Source organism: Pseudorca crassidens, chromosome 7 (genome assembly GCF_039906515.1).
Source record: "Pseudorca crassidens isolate mPseCra1 chromosome 7, mPseCra1.hap1, whole genome shotgun sequence".
In the NCBI taxonomy this organism is placed as follows: Eukaryota; Metazoa; Chordata; class Mammalia; order Artiodactyla; family Delphinidae; genus Pseudorca; species Pseudorca crassidens.
Window position 1 is genome coordinate 64,921,376 of NC_090302.1, and position 13,778 is coordinate 64,935,153.

The following is a 13,778-nucleotide window of genomic DNA, read 5'->3' on the forward strand; positions in this document are numbered from 1 at the left end:
AGTATTGTCACTAGTAGAAAAAATGCAAATAACCTATAAATCTTAGCAGTAGGGAACTGGTTAAATTCATTTACAATGGATAAATTAATTCATCTAAACAATGGAGTGCTATGAAACTGAAAAAATGTGATGAGGAAAGGTGTTAAGAGACATACTATGAATGAAAAAATAAGTTATATACTATGATCCTATTTGAATTTAAAATTGTATGTAATATATATTTATATAAATAAAATTTTTATTATATAAAATATAGTTTTATTATATATAAAATTATATATTAAAATTTCTATAATTATAAAGCAAACTCTGAAGGATTGAGTTACCTTCTCTTTTTCTCAATTGCTTGATTTTTTACTGCAAGGATAATATAGATAAACTCAAAGAATTTAATAGAATACTTAAATGTTTAATAATTAAAAGTAGTGATTGGGCCTCCCTGGTGGCGCAGTGGTTGAGAGTCCACCTGCCGATGCAGGGGACACGGGTTCGTGCCCCGGTCCGGGAAGATCCCACGTGCCGTGGAGCGGCTGGGCCCGTGAGCCATGGCCGCTGGGCCTACGCGTCTGGAGCCTGTACTCCGGAACGGGAGAGGGCACAACAGAGAGAGGCCCGCGTACCGCAAAAAAAAAAAAAAGAGAAAAAGTAATGATTAAAAATAACTTTACAATGTATTATCATATATATAATTGGTGCTTTATAAATACTGTGTTTTTTCAGATAAACTTTGATTGGTGCCCATTGGTAATAATATATTCCATTTTGACTCTTTTACTTATTTAATCTTTTAATAACTAAAATTTGGTGTTTCTTTTTCTATGGATATAAATCTTATGTCGGTCTGTGAGTCTGTACTTTGATAATATCCAGAAATCTTCATTTGGGCCTTTTTGCTCAATTGGTCCTCATAGTGTTTCCTAACACGTTAACAATATGTATGCTTATTTGCTATGGGAAAGTGTTTTTTGTTTGTTGGCTTGTTTTATTTGCAGTTTTTCAAAAATCTAATTGAATTTTGAATTTAATAGGTACACATAATACATGATTTTGAAGATAAAACGTTATACAGTGTAAAGTAAAATTTCTTTCTTCCCAACCTTTGGCCACCAAGATTCTCTTCCCAGAGGCAACCCTAGTTACTACTTTCTTGTGATTCTATGTAGCGATTCTCTATATTTACAGATATGCACACACACACACACACACACACACATGAATTTTACACAAATAGTAAAATGGTAGCATATTAAATATACTGTTCTCTTTTCCCCCCTGATATTAACTTGTTTAATATGACAACATTAAAAAGCATGTTACTAATGATATGCTAATGCAGAAAATTTAAAGTCTGGTTTTGTTTTGTTTTTGTTTGTTTAGTTTTACTTCCCAACTCAGAGGGCTTTCAGTTGGACATTGGATCTTTTATTTTATAGTAGAACATACCTTTTCCACCTCCTCTTTTGTTTTTAACTCCAAGATATAGCTTAGAGATCTTTCCATATTAGGATATGAAGAAGAGCTTCCTCCTTCTATTTAAAGTCATTGTGGATGAATCCTAATTGATTTAACCATCTTCTGTTGATGGCATGTTGGTAGCATGTTTAATATGATATTTAACTCTTATTTTATCTACTCAGTATTGTCTAGGTGCTGGGGATACATTGATGAGGACAAAAAATAAAAGACCATATTTTTATTGAGCTTGAATTCAATGAGATAGACATTAATAAAAGACCTACTCAAATAAATGTGGAATTACAACTCTAATAAGTGCTGAGAAGATTCTAATAGAGGGAATTGATATACTCAGGGTGTAAAAGATGGCTTTTCCAAAAAAGTGATAGTTGAACTGATGTCTAAAGACAGAATTATTAGTTTTGCATATTTTACAGATGAATTTTGTCCTGTAATATCTATATCCATTTCTTCTGTTTCTATAAGCATGCCTCTATCTCGTCAGCTTTTAAACATGCTTAAGTTTCTCACTTATTAAAAAAAAACAAAACTCTTCTCCATCCCTACTCTTCTTTCCAACTACTGCCCTTTATCTCCCCTTCTCTTCTTACCAAAAAAGTGTTGTCTAAACTTCCCGTTTCCATTTACTTATCTCTCACAAAATCAAGACAAAAAAGTACAGGCTTACTCCTGCTTTGACCTGTTCTAGTCTGGGTTATAACAGATTTCATCATGGTCACCAGTGACTTCCATGTCCGGTGAACACTTGTTAGTCTCCATTTTGCTTGAATATTCTGTGACATTGGACATTGGACAGGTGACACTGAAATGTTTTTTTAATCTTGGTTTTCATGACATTATCCTCTTCTGTTTTTCTTCCTCCTTTTCCAGTCTTCTTTGCTGACTTTTTCTTTTCTAAGTATTAAATTCTGGAGTTCCTTAGTCTTTATCCAAGGCTCTGTTCTCTTCCCATCAAACAGTCTCAAGGCAAGCTTCACATATCCCTAGATGATTCCCAAGCCTATATCTGACTTCTCTTATGAGCTTTATACCATTATGTCCAGCTGCCTCCAGTATTTTTCTACTTTATTTGTTCTTTGTTAATTCAAATATATTTAGGATCTGTTATTTACCAGGTATTCTACTGGTGCTGGGAGTCTCTTAAAGGTATTTTAATGGAATATGATCAAAACAGAATTTATGATTTACACTCCCTGCCAAAATCAAGCAAACAAGTAAATAAACAAACAGAAATAGCCAAAATAAGACCTTTTCTACTTCCGTCATTCTCACTGAAGTACTGAAATACGCCCAATTCTTCTAGTCCAAAACCTTGGAATCAATCCTTTTTTTTTTAATTTATTTTTTAAATTTAATTTTGGCTGCGTTTTCTTCATTGCTGCACGTGGGCTTTCTCTAGTTGGCGGTGAGCTGGGGCTACTCTTCGATGCGGTGTGCAGGCTTCTCATTGTGGTGGCTTCTTTTGTTGCGGAGCACGGCCTCTAGGTACGCGGGCTTCAGTAGTTGTGGCTCGTGGGCTGTAGAGCACAGGCTCAGTAGTTGTGGTGCACGGGCTTAGTTGCTCTGTGGCATGTGGGATCTTCCCGGACCAGGGCTCGAACCTGTGTCCCCTGCATTGGCAGGCGGATTCTTTTTTTTTTTTCTTGTATCCTTAGTGTATTGTATCTATAGATCATATTGGGAAGAATTGATATCTTAACAATATTGAGTCATTTGACCTTTGAAATGGTATATCTCTCCATTTATTTAAGCCCTTTAAAATTTCAGCAATGTTTTGAAGTTTGTAGTATACAGGTCTTGCACCTTTTTTGTCAGATTTATTCCTAGCTATATCATATTTACTTATTATAAGTGGTATTTAAAAAATTAAGTTTCTTATTATTCACTTCTACTATATAGAAATAGAATTTCAATTTTGATGTTATATTCTACAGCATTGCTAAACTCACTTATGATTCTTATAACTTTTTGTGGATTCCATCAGATTTTCTGTATAAATTTTTCTTTTTTGTTGGTGTTTTTTTTTTCACACACACACACACACTGTATTTTATTTTTACAAGAGTATAAATAAACTGACACCAAGCATTGTAAATGGATGGCCACAACAAAAGCAGCAGTGATTGCAATTACCAAACACGAAACACATTCATACTGTGTCATAATATTGACATTCAGTCCAGTAACCCTCCACTGTAATAGGTCCTTTACTTTGCAGTGAAAATTGATTTGTATATTTTTTGCCTCTGAGTCCTTGTGGGATTTTTTTTTTAATTCAAACAGAAAGTCACAAAAATCATAGTCATCCTCATGAGTTCACTCAGTCCCATGTAATTAATTTTTTTTTCTCATCTTGATCTTTTGTTAGCACTTTTATGAATTCATCAGTTTTCCATTAGAGTTCTAAAAATGCTTATTAATTCAGTTCAGCAGTATAGTCAGTTACCAGAAACCTGTACTTGTCAGAGTCTTTTCCATGAATTCCTTGAAGATGAAACCCTTTTATAGGAACATTTTTGCAGAAGCATCAGAGTACACCCAGAATTGTCTGTAAATGACAGAAGACTTAAAAATGACCACGGTTAAAGATTTGATGCAAGTTCATAATAATGCAATTGACAAGGAAATTTAGTTATTTCTGAGATACACATTTTAAAGTAATAACTAGAATTATGACTTATAACATTATACCACAACATATAAGATTTTTAGACATTTCATGTAATGTCTGAAACATTTATATTAACATATTTCCATACAAATAACCCAAAGAAAGTTTAGTATTAGTTGTTTTTTGTTTGTTTGTTTTTTTATACTGCAGATTCTTATTAGTCATCAATTTTATACACATCAGTGTATACATGTCAAATCCCAATTTGCCATTCAGCACAACACCATCCCCACCCCACCGCAGTTTTCCCCCCTTGGTGTCCATACGTTTGTTCTCTACATCTGTGTCTCAACTTCTGCCCTGCAAACCGGTTCATCTGTACCATTTTTCTAGGTTCCACATAAATGCATTAATATACGGTATTTGTTTTTCTCTATCTGACTTACTTCACTCTGTATGACAGTCTCTAGATCCATCCACATCTCAACAAATGACTCAATTTTGTTCCTTTTTATGGCTGAGTAATACTCCATTGTATATATGTACCACAACTTCTTTATCCATTCCTCTATCGATGAGCATTTAGGTTGCTTCCATGACCTGGCTATTGTAAATAGTGCTGCAATGAACATTGGGGTGCATGTGTCTTTTTGAATTATGGTTTTCTCTGGGTATATGCCCAGTAGTGGGATTGCTGGATCATATGGTAATTCTATTTTTAGTTTTTTAAGGAACCTCCATACTGTTGTCCATAGTGGCTGTATCCATTTACATTCCCACCAACAGTGCAAGAGGGTTCCCTTTTCTCCACACCCTCTCCAGCATTTGTTGTTTGTAGATTTTCTGATGATGCCCATTCTGACTGGTGTGAGGTGGTACCTCATTGTAGTTTTGATTTGCAAATCAAGTGATGTTGAGCAGCTTTTCATGTGCTTCTTGGCCATATGTATGTCTTCTTTGGAGAAATGTCTATTTAGGTCTTCTGCCCATTTTTGGATTGGGTTGTTTGTTTCTTTAATATTGAGCTGCATGAGCTGTTTATATATTTTGGAGATTAATCCTTTGTCCGTTGATTCGTTTGCAAATATTTTCTCCCATTCTGAGGGTTGTCTTTTCGTCTTGTTTATGATTTCCTTTGCTGTGTAAAAGCTTTGAAGCTTCATTAGGTCCCATTTGTTTATTTTTGTTTTTATTTCCATTACTCTAGGAGGAGGATCAAAAAAGATCTTGCTGTGGTTTATGTCAAAGAGTGTTCTTCCTATGTTTTCCTCTAAGAGTTTTATAGTGTCTGGTCTTACATTTAGGTCTCTAATCCATTTTGAGTTTATTTTTGTGTATGGTGTTCGGGAGTGTTCTAATTTCATTTTTACATGTAGCTGTCCAGTTTTCCCAGCACCACTTATTGAAGAGACTGTCTTTTCTCCATTGTATATCTTTGCCTCCTTGGTCATAGATCAGTTGACCATAAGTGCGTGGATTTATCTCTGGGCTTTCTATCTTGTTCCATTGATCTATGTTTCTGTTTTTGTGCCAGTACCTTATTGTCTTGATGACTGTAGCTTTGTAGTACAGTCTGAAGGCAGGGTGTCTGATTCCTCCAGCTCCGTTTTTTTCCCTCAAGACTGCTTTGGCTATTCGGGTTCTTTTTTGTCTCCATACAAATTTTAAGATGATTTGTTTTAGTTCCGTAAAAAATGCCATTGGTAACTTGATAGGGATTGCATTAAATCTGTAGATTGCTTTGGGTAGTATAGTCATTTTCACAATATTGATTCTTCCAATCGAAGAACATGGTATATCTGTCCATCTGTTGGTATCATATTTAATTTCTTTCATCAGTGTCTTATAGTTTTCTGCATACAGGTCTTTTGTCTCCCTAGGTAGGTTTATTCCTAGGTATTTTATTCTTTTTGTCACAATGGTAAATAGGAGTGTTTCCATACTTTCTCTTTCAGATTTTTCATCATTAGTGTATAGGAATGCAAGGGACTTCTGTGCATTAATTTTGTATCCTGCAACTTTACCAAATTCATTGATTAGCTCTAGTAATTTTCTAGTGGCATTTTTAGGATTCTCTATATATAGTATCATGTCATCTGCAAACAGTGACAGTTTTATCTCTTCTTTTCCAATTTGGATTCCTTTTATTTCTTTTTCTTCTCTGATTGCCATGGCTAGGACTTCCAAAACTATGTTGAATAATAGTGGTGAAAGTGGACGTCCTTGTCTCGTTCCTGATCTTAGAGGAAATGCTTTCAGTTTTTCACCATTGAGAATGATGTTTGCTGTGGCTTTGTCGTATATGGCCTTTATTATGTTGAGGTAGGTTCCCTCTATGCCCACATTCTGGAGAGTTTTTATCATAAGGGTGTTGAATTTTGTCAAAAGGTTTTTCTGCATCTATTGAGATGATCATATGGTTTTTATTCTTCAATTTGTTAATATGGTGTGTCACATTGATTGATTTGCATATATTGAAGAATCCTTGCATCGCAGGGATAAATCCCACTTGATCATGGTGTATGATCCTTTTAATGTGTTGTTGGATTCTGTTGCTAGTATTTTGTAGAGGATATTTGCATCTATATTTATCAGTGATATTGGTCTGTAATTTTCTTTTTTTGTAGTACCTTTGTCTGGTTTTGGTATCAGGGTGATGGTGGACTCATAGAATGAGTTTGGGAGTGTTCCTTCCTCCTTTTTTGGAAGAGTTTGAGAAGGATGGGTGTTAGCTCTTCTCTAAATGTTTGATAGAATTCACCTGTGATGCCGTCTGGTCCTGGACTTTTGTTTGTTGGAAGATTTTTAATCACAGTTTCAATTTCATTACTTGTGATTGGTCTGTTCATATTTTCTATTTCTTCCTGGTTCAGTCTTGGAAGGTTATACCTTTCTAAGAATTTGTGCATTTCTTCCAGGTTGTCCATTTTACTGGCATAGAGTTGCTTGTAGTAGTCTCTTAGGATGCTTTGTATTTCTGCACTGTCTGTTATAACTTCTTCTTTTTCATTTCTAATTTTATTGATTTGAGTCCTCTCCCTCTTTTTCTGGTGAGTCTGGCTAATGGTTTATCAATTTTGTTTATCTTCTCAAAGAACCAGCTTTTAGTTTTATTGATCTTTGCTATTGTTTTCTTTGTTTCTATTTCATTTCTTTCTGCTGCTCTGATATTTATGATTTCTATCCTTCTGCTAACTTTGGGTTTTGTTTGTTCTTCTTTCTCTAGTTTCTTTAGGTGTAAGGTTAGATTGTTTACTTGAGATTTTTCTTGTTTCTTGAGTAGGCTTGTATAGCTATAAACTTCCCTCTTAGAACTGCTTTTGCTGCATCCCATAGGTTTTTGATCGTCATGTTTTCATTGTCATATGTCTCTAGGTAGTTTTTGATTTCCTCTTTGATTTCTTCAGTGATCTCTTGGTTGTTTAGTAATGTATTGTTTAGCCTCCATGTGTTTGTGTTTTTTACGTTTTTTTCCCTGTAATTCATTTCTAATCTCATAGCGTTGTGGTCAGGAAAGATGCTTGATATGATTTCAATTTTCTTAAATTTACTGAGGCTTGATTTGTCACCCAGTATGTGATCTATCCTGGAGAATGTTCCATGCGCACTTGAGAAGAAAGTGTAATCTGCTGTTTTTGTGTGGAATGTCCTATAAATATCAATTTAATCTATCTGGTCTGTTGTGTGATTTAAAGCTTCTGTTTCGTTGTTTATTTCCATTTTCGATGATCTGTCCATTGGTGTAAGTGAGGTGTTAAAGTCCCCCACTATTATTGTGTTACTGTTGATTTCCTCTTTTATAGCTGTTAGCAGTTGCCTTATGTTTTGAGGTGCTGCTATGTTGGGTGCATATATATATATATTTATAATTGTTATATCTTCTTCTTGGATTGATCCCTTGATCATTATGTAGTGTCCTTCTTTGTCTCTTGTAACATTCTTTATTTTAAATCTATTTTATCTGATATGAGTATAGCTACTCCAGCTTTCTTTTGATTTCCATTTGCATGGAATATCTTTTTCCATCCCCTCACTTTCAGTCTGTATATGTCCCTAGGTCTGAAGTGGTCTCTTGTAGACAGCATATATATGGTTCTTGTTTTTGTATCCATTCAGCAAGCCTGTGTCTTTTGGTTGGAGCAGTTAATCCATTCATGTTTAAGGTAATTATCGATAATGTATGTTCCTATTACCATTTTCTTAATTGTTTTGGGTTTGTTTTTGTAGATCCTTTTCTTCTCTTGTGTTTCCCACTTAGAGAAGTTCCTTTAGCATTTGTTGTAGAGCTGGTTTGGAGGTGCTGAATTCTCTTAGCTTTTGCTTGTCTGTAAAGCCTTTGATTTCTCCATCGAATCTGAATGAGATCCTTGCCGGGTAGAGTAATCTTGGTTGTAAGTTATTCCCTTTCATCACTTTAAGCATATCATGACACTCCCTTCTGGCTTGTAGAGTTTCTGCTGAGAAATCAGCTGTTAACCTTATGGGAGTTCCCTTGTATGTTATTTTCCATTTTTCCCTTGCTGCTTTCAATAATTTTTCTTCGTCGTACTTTTTGCCAATTTGATTACTATGTGTCTCGGCATGTTTCTCCTTGGGTTTATCCTGTATGGGACTTGCTGCACTTCCTGGACTTGGGTGGCTATTTCCTTTCCCATGTTAGAGAAGTTTTTGACTATAATCTCTTCAAATATTTTCTCTGGTCCTTTCTCTCTCTCTTCTCCTTCTGGGACCCCTATAATGCAAATGTTGTTGCGTTTAATGTTGTCCCAGAAGTCTCTTAAACTGTCCTCATTTCTTTTCATTCTTTTTTCTTTATTCTGTTCTGCAGCAGTGAATTCCACCATTCTGTCTTCCAGGTCACTTATCCATTCTTCTGCCTCAGTTATTCCGCTATTGATTCCTTCTAGTGTAGTTTTCATTTCAGTTATTGTATTGTTCATCTCTGTTTGTTTGTTCTTTAATTCTTCTAGGTCTTTGTTAAACATTTCATACATCTTCTCGATTTTTGTCTCCACTCTTTTTCTGAGGTCCTGGCAGGCGGATTCTTAACCACTGCGCCACCAGGGAAGCCCAGGATGAATTTTTATAAACAAGATCTACAATTAAAGGGAAACGGCATCTGATACATAAAAGTTTTGTTAAACAAGATTTAAAAATTTTTAAATCAAAGTGTTTTAGACTAAATTCTTTCAAATGTTCAAACGAAAACAAAAAGCAACCTGTACAGTCTCCATAATAAAATGTGTCCTTGTACACTTGTCCTGGGCGCTTTGAAAATGTCATAATTTTAGAAATTTGAGTGATAGAGGCAGCACTTAAAGGTTTCGTGAACCTTTTTTTCCCAAAAAAGAATACTTTCGATAAAACACTTTACCATTTTATCTGACTATGCATTTACATTTTTGTTCTTCCAGAAAAAGATTTACATTAACACTGTATTTTTACTGTAAAAAAATACATTTAGCGATATTTAACTTCCTGAGTGACTTCAGTCATACATCGAACATGATTTAATGAGCAAATTCTAAAATTTTATAATGAAATACCAAGTGTAGATGTATACCTGTATGCTCACTTATGATAAAACTCAAAATCATGTCACAGAATTTACACTTAAGTTCTCTAAGAAGTTAAATAATATGATTTATCCCCACACTTGACCAAAAGGTTTTCTCAAATGTTAGTAAAATGCATCACTGAATTTACATTTTCTCATTTATTAACGAAATACTGAGTCATTTCAGGCTGTCAACTTGAATGTTTTCCATTATATACACCAAAAATCTGATTCCCTAACAAGAAACTTCTTGCAATACAAAAAGATAACAGATAATTAAAATATTTGCTTCATGATACAACTTATCAGTATAATACATCCGTTCCTCAATTGTCTAAAATGATTAGGAATTGTAGCACTTTCTTTTGCATAAAACCCTTTCCTCTTCTTAAAACCCTGAGGTGAAAGGTTATTAATGTAATAAGACGAGAACCACAATTCTTCTCATTTCTGTATTGGACTGCAGTTAGGTTTAAAAAATTTTATAAAGAAATGTGGCAACTTGTAAAGCTGCTCTATAGAGTTTTTTTTTAAAGAAAACATTCCCAGAAACAACTTAACAAAAAGGGCCTATAAAGACCCTATGAAAACATCCTTTTAACACTTGTTAGTGTCAAGATGAGCGCCATTTTCCATCTCTACCACTGTCTCTTCTGTTATCATAGTCATGGCTCCAGCCATCGTGATTTCTCTCTTCATAGAAGAAATCATCTCTGTTTCCTCTGTAATGATGGTTGGACCCGTGATCAGTGTAAAGCTGTTCATGGCAATAATGTCTATCCACTATGTAGGGATGAGAATTCTCTCTGACTTTTCGCCATGATAATGGTATATCTTGGCACCACTGGGAGGTTGAAGACTGGTTAAAAGTATGATTATGTGACTGAACTGATGGGGAAAATCCTGATTGATCCAGATGTGGAGAACCAAATTTCCCTCCATATGACATCTGTCTCAAAATACTGTTCATCACTGCTTGTCTCTGAAAATTTTCTGAAGAAGAAAAAGACCTTTGAATTATCGGTGCTGATGGAGTCATGTTATCCACTGTCCTTTCATACCTGCTAGGAGATGTGGAAGTAGGGCTTGAACTTCCAACATGATGCTGGGGATATGACAAACTGACCTCCTGTGAGGCAAGGCTACTTCCTGATCTAAACTGAAGTTTGATGGGCCTTCCAAAAGTTTGATTCCATTAAGCAGATTTATGGCATAAGGAACAGATACTTCATGTTTGAAATTCACAAATGCAAACTGCTTTGGTTTACCATCCTTATCTTTTGGAATTTTCACTTTTATTACTGGCCCAGCCTGGTAGAAAAGCTGGAAAAGCAGCTCCTCTGTCACTTTCGTTTCAAGGTTGCCCACAAAGAGAGTACCATCCGCTTCGGCTGCCACCGCCCCCATCTCAGCATCGCCCCCTCCCAAAAAAGTGGGGTCAGTCTTGACTCCTTATTTTATCTGAGCACTTCTCCAATCTCATCTAATCCAGTCCAATCCAATCCAATCCAGTCAATGTCATCTAACCCAGTGCAGTGCTACCAAGGTTGGCCATTCCACCTTCTAAGTATACACCCCCCCAACATCCTTCAGTGCATACACCCCGCACCCCTTTTCCTCTGCTAAGACCCTAATCTAAGCTGCCATCACCTCTTGGGTAAACTGCTGCAGTTCCTTCTAACTGCTCATACTGCATTCACTTTTGAACACCATCTGGCAATTTGCTACATGACTGCAAGCGTGATCTTTTAAAGTTTTCCTTAATTTCTCTGTGTCTCTGTTTCCTTATCTGTAAAATTGGGATAATGATGGCCCTTCCCTCGTAGATTCGTTGTGAGGATAAAAAGAATTATTATGTTAAAATACTGAGAATAGTGCCAGGCATTAAGACCTCATTAAACTGTTATTGAGACCTTACACAGTGTTGCATTAAGCCAAGTAAAAGGTATGATTACGACAGAAAGAAGTTTATTAATAATAGATTTGAATGGAGTCATTATTAGCTTGTTTATACTTAATTGTGCTATATGTGTTCACATAAAAAATCTGCAACTCTTATAATGCGTGACCTTATTATGTGTAATTTTTTTCTTAATTAAAAGGCTAAGAAGCACCAGGCTTTTCTGGTAGAGACATGTGAAAATAACGTGAAAGAGTTGGAATCAATCTTGGACAGCTTTTCTGTGTCTGGCCAGTGGACATCAGGTTAGTTGAAGGTATGAAATGACAGATGCATCTGTCAATGTTCCAAAGTCACTGCATTTTGGGAATTCTGCAGATGCCTCTTATAGTCCCTCATCTCAACATGTTTTGATTTGATGACATGATAAGAGCAGTTCTCACAGCAGTCAGTTGGCCTAGCTGGCTAAGAAAGGGTGACGGACTGTGGACCTGCTGTTGTCCTCCCAGAACTTGATTTACAAGTGTTGGTGTCTGTATGATTGGACAGACAAGGGCTCACTTGCTGTGTTCTGAATCCAACTGAGAAAAAAGTCCTTACAGTATACCTGCAAGGGGAACAGATGTTTCCATCAAACTGAGCCAAATTCTGAGCAACCTTCAGCAACTTAAAGGTCATGCATTCAAAAGGTTATGTAGGACACAGGCTGTAACGCAGTGCATATTCTACACTATTGCTTTCTAGGCTGGTTTTCTCCTTGATTTCCTACTACCGTTTACATACTCTCCAGATAAAAGTGCTTAGATAAAATGTTTTGGTTTTAGTATTAGCCCACTTAATATGATAAAGAACTGTAAAGATTGTATATTGGTTAGGCATATTTTGGGAACTAGGAAAAGCATTAGTTGGCTAATGAGTTCCGTCCATTCCATGATTTCTACTTCCTTAATTTTTTTGTGTGTATGCCATTATGTGTGCTATAGTAGCTTTGACTTAAATACTTTCACTTTTCTACCTGTTTTCTTTTGCCATACTGTCAACCTCAAATTATTTAGTTGCTTTCTAACTCAGTTATATTTTTCAAAAAAGCATATAAAATTAAATTCCTTACACCTTAAAATAGCTTGAAGACTCTGTTTTTCTAAAGGAATCAAACAGATATTTGGCAAATGAGTTCTTTAGGAAACACTTAAGTTCAGGAAAGTTTGTGGTCCTCAAAAAAGCAGAAAGATATGAACAAGGCCTATTTTCACATTATGGATCTGCAGATTTCTGTTGGTGAACCATTAGAAATTTAGTGTGATTTGCCATTATCTATTTTTAACTTTGTTTTTATTTAAACGTTTTCTAAAAGCATTAGTGTTTCATGGTTTGTTACTGTGGAAAAATCAAGGTGTATACAAGTGACATAAAAATATAGATATCCACTTTTTAATTGTATTTGCTAAATAAAGCTTTGGAGTATAAAATTTTCTTTTGCAGTGGTACTGTTTTATTATTGAGATGTATCATTGTTTAATGGTTTTAGGATCTTTAAAAGTTGTTAAATTATTATCATAACATATCTTAATGCTTCAATATTCAGAGCTGAATTAGAAAAGCTAAGAATAATGAGGTCATGTCTCTTTTGAGGTTTAAAATTAGTTGATAATAAAACAACTCATTAGTTATTACTAAACCTATAGAAAAAGAATTATCTGCAGTGGAAGTGCAGAGTCTTAACCATTGGACTGCCAGGGAAGTCCTAGTAACAATCCTTTTTGAATGTCCTAGTTTCCCATATATATATGCACATCCTATATGTTACAGAGAAAGTGTTCCTGGAAAGGGACTGTGTGCTGAATTAGTGATTTTTGTACTGTTATAGTGGTCTTTGTTTCCATATTGTGCTGGTTATTCACTTTTTACTTGCCCTAGAATCATTCTCCTATGGTCTCTGTTTTGCCTTGTAGAGGCTGACCTCTGTGGACTGCATGATCTGGGCTCCTTTGCCCTCTGGCTTTGGGGTTGGATTTGGACAGTGGGTGCACCAGCAGGAGATTAAGAGGGTGGAGAAAGAAAGGAAAGCAGAGAAAGTCAGGGTGTTTATTTCCCCTGCTCCCTCTGCTCCAGTGCATTCCTGGCAGTGGTTTCCTTTTTGGCAGCTACAGCTTCTGTCAAGTTGGGTCCTCTTCCCGTAGCTGTGGCTTGTGTTGGACTATGGTAACAACGTTCCTTCCAGTTGACCCCCCTAA

At 35.6% G+C, this 13,778-nt stretch overlaps 1 protein-coding gene and 1 pseudogene across 10 annotated transcripts in view; one reads left to right on the forward strand and one right to left on the reverse strand.

The window, feature by feature from the left end:
- CCDC171 (coiled-coil domain containing 171) overlaps positions 1–13,778 on the forward strand; it is a 358,867-nt gene that overhangs the window by 105,941 nt on the left and 239,148 nt on the right. For all 10 annotated transcript variants that reach the window (XM_067744432.1, XM_067744430.1, XM_067744438.1 and 7 more), the window contains one exon: positions 11,747–11,849. In XM_067744432.1, coding sequence (XP_067600533.1) covers positions 11,747–11,849 — 103 coding nt within the window. The remainder of the gene's footprint in view (positions 1–11,746; positions 11,850–13,778) is intronic.
- On the reverse strand, positions 9,950–11,071 carry LOC137227058 (RNA-binding protein 7 pseudogene; annotated as a pseudogene).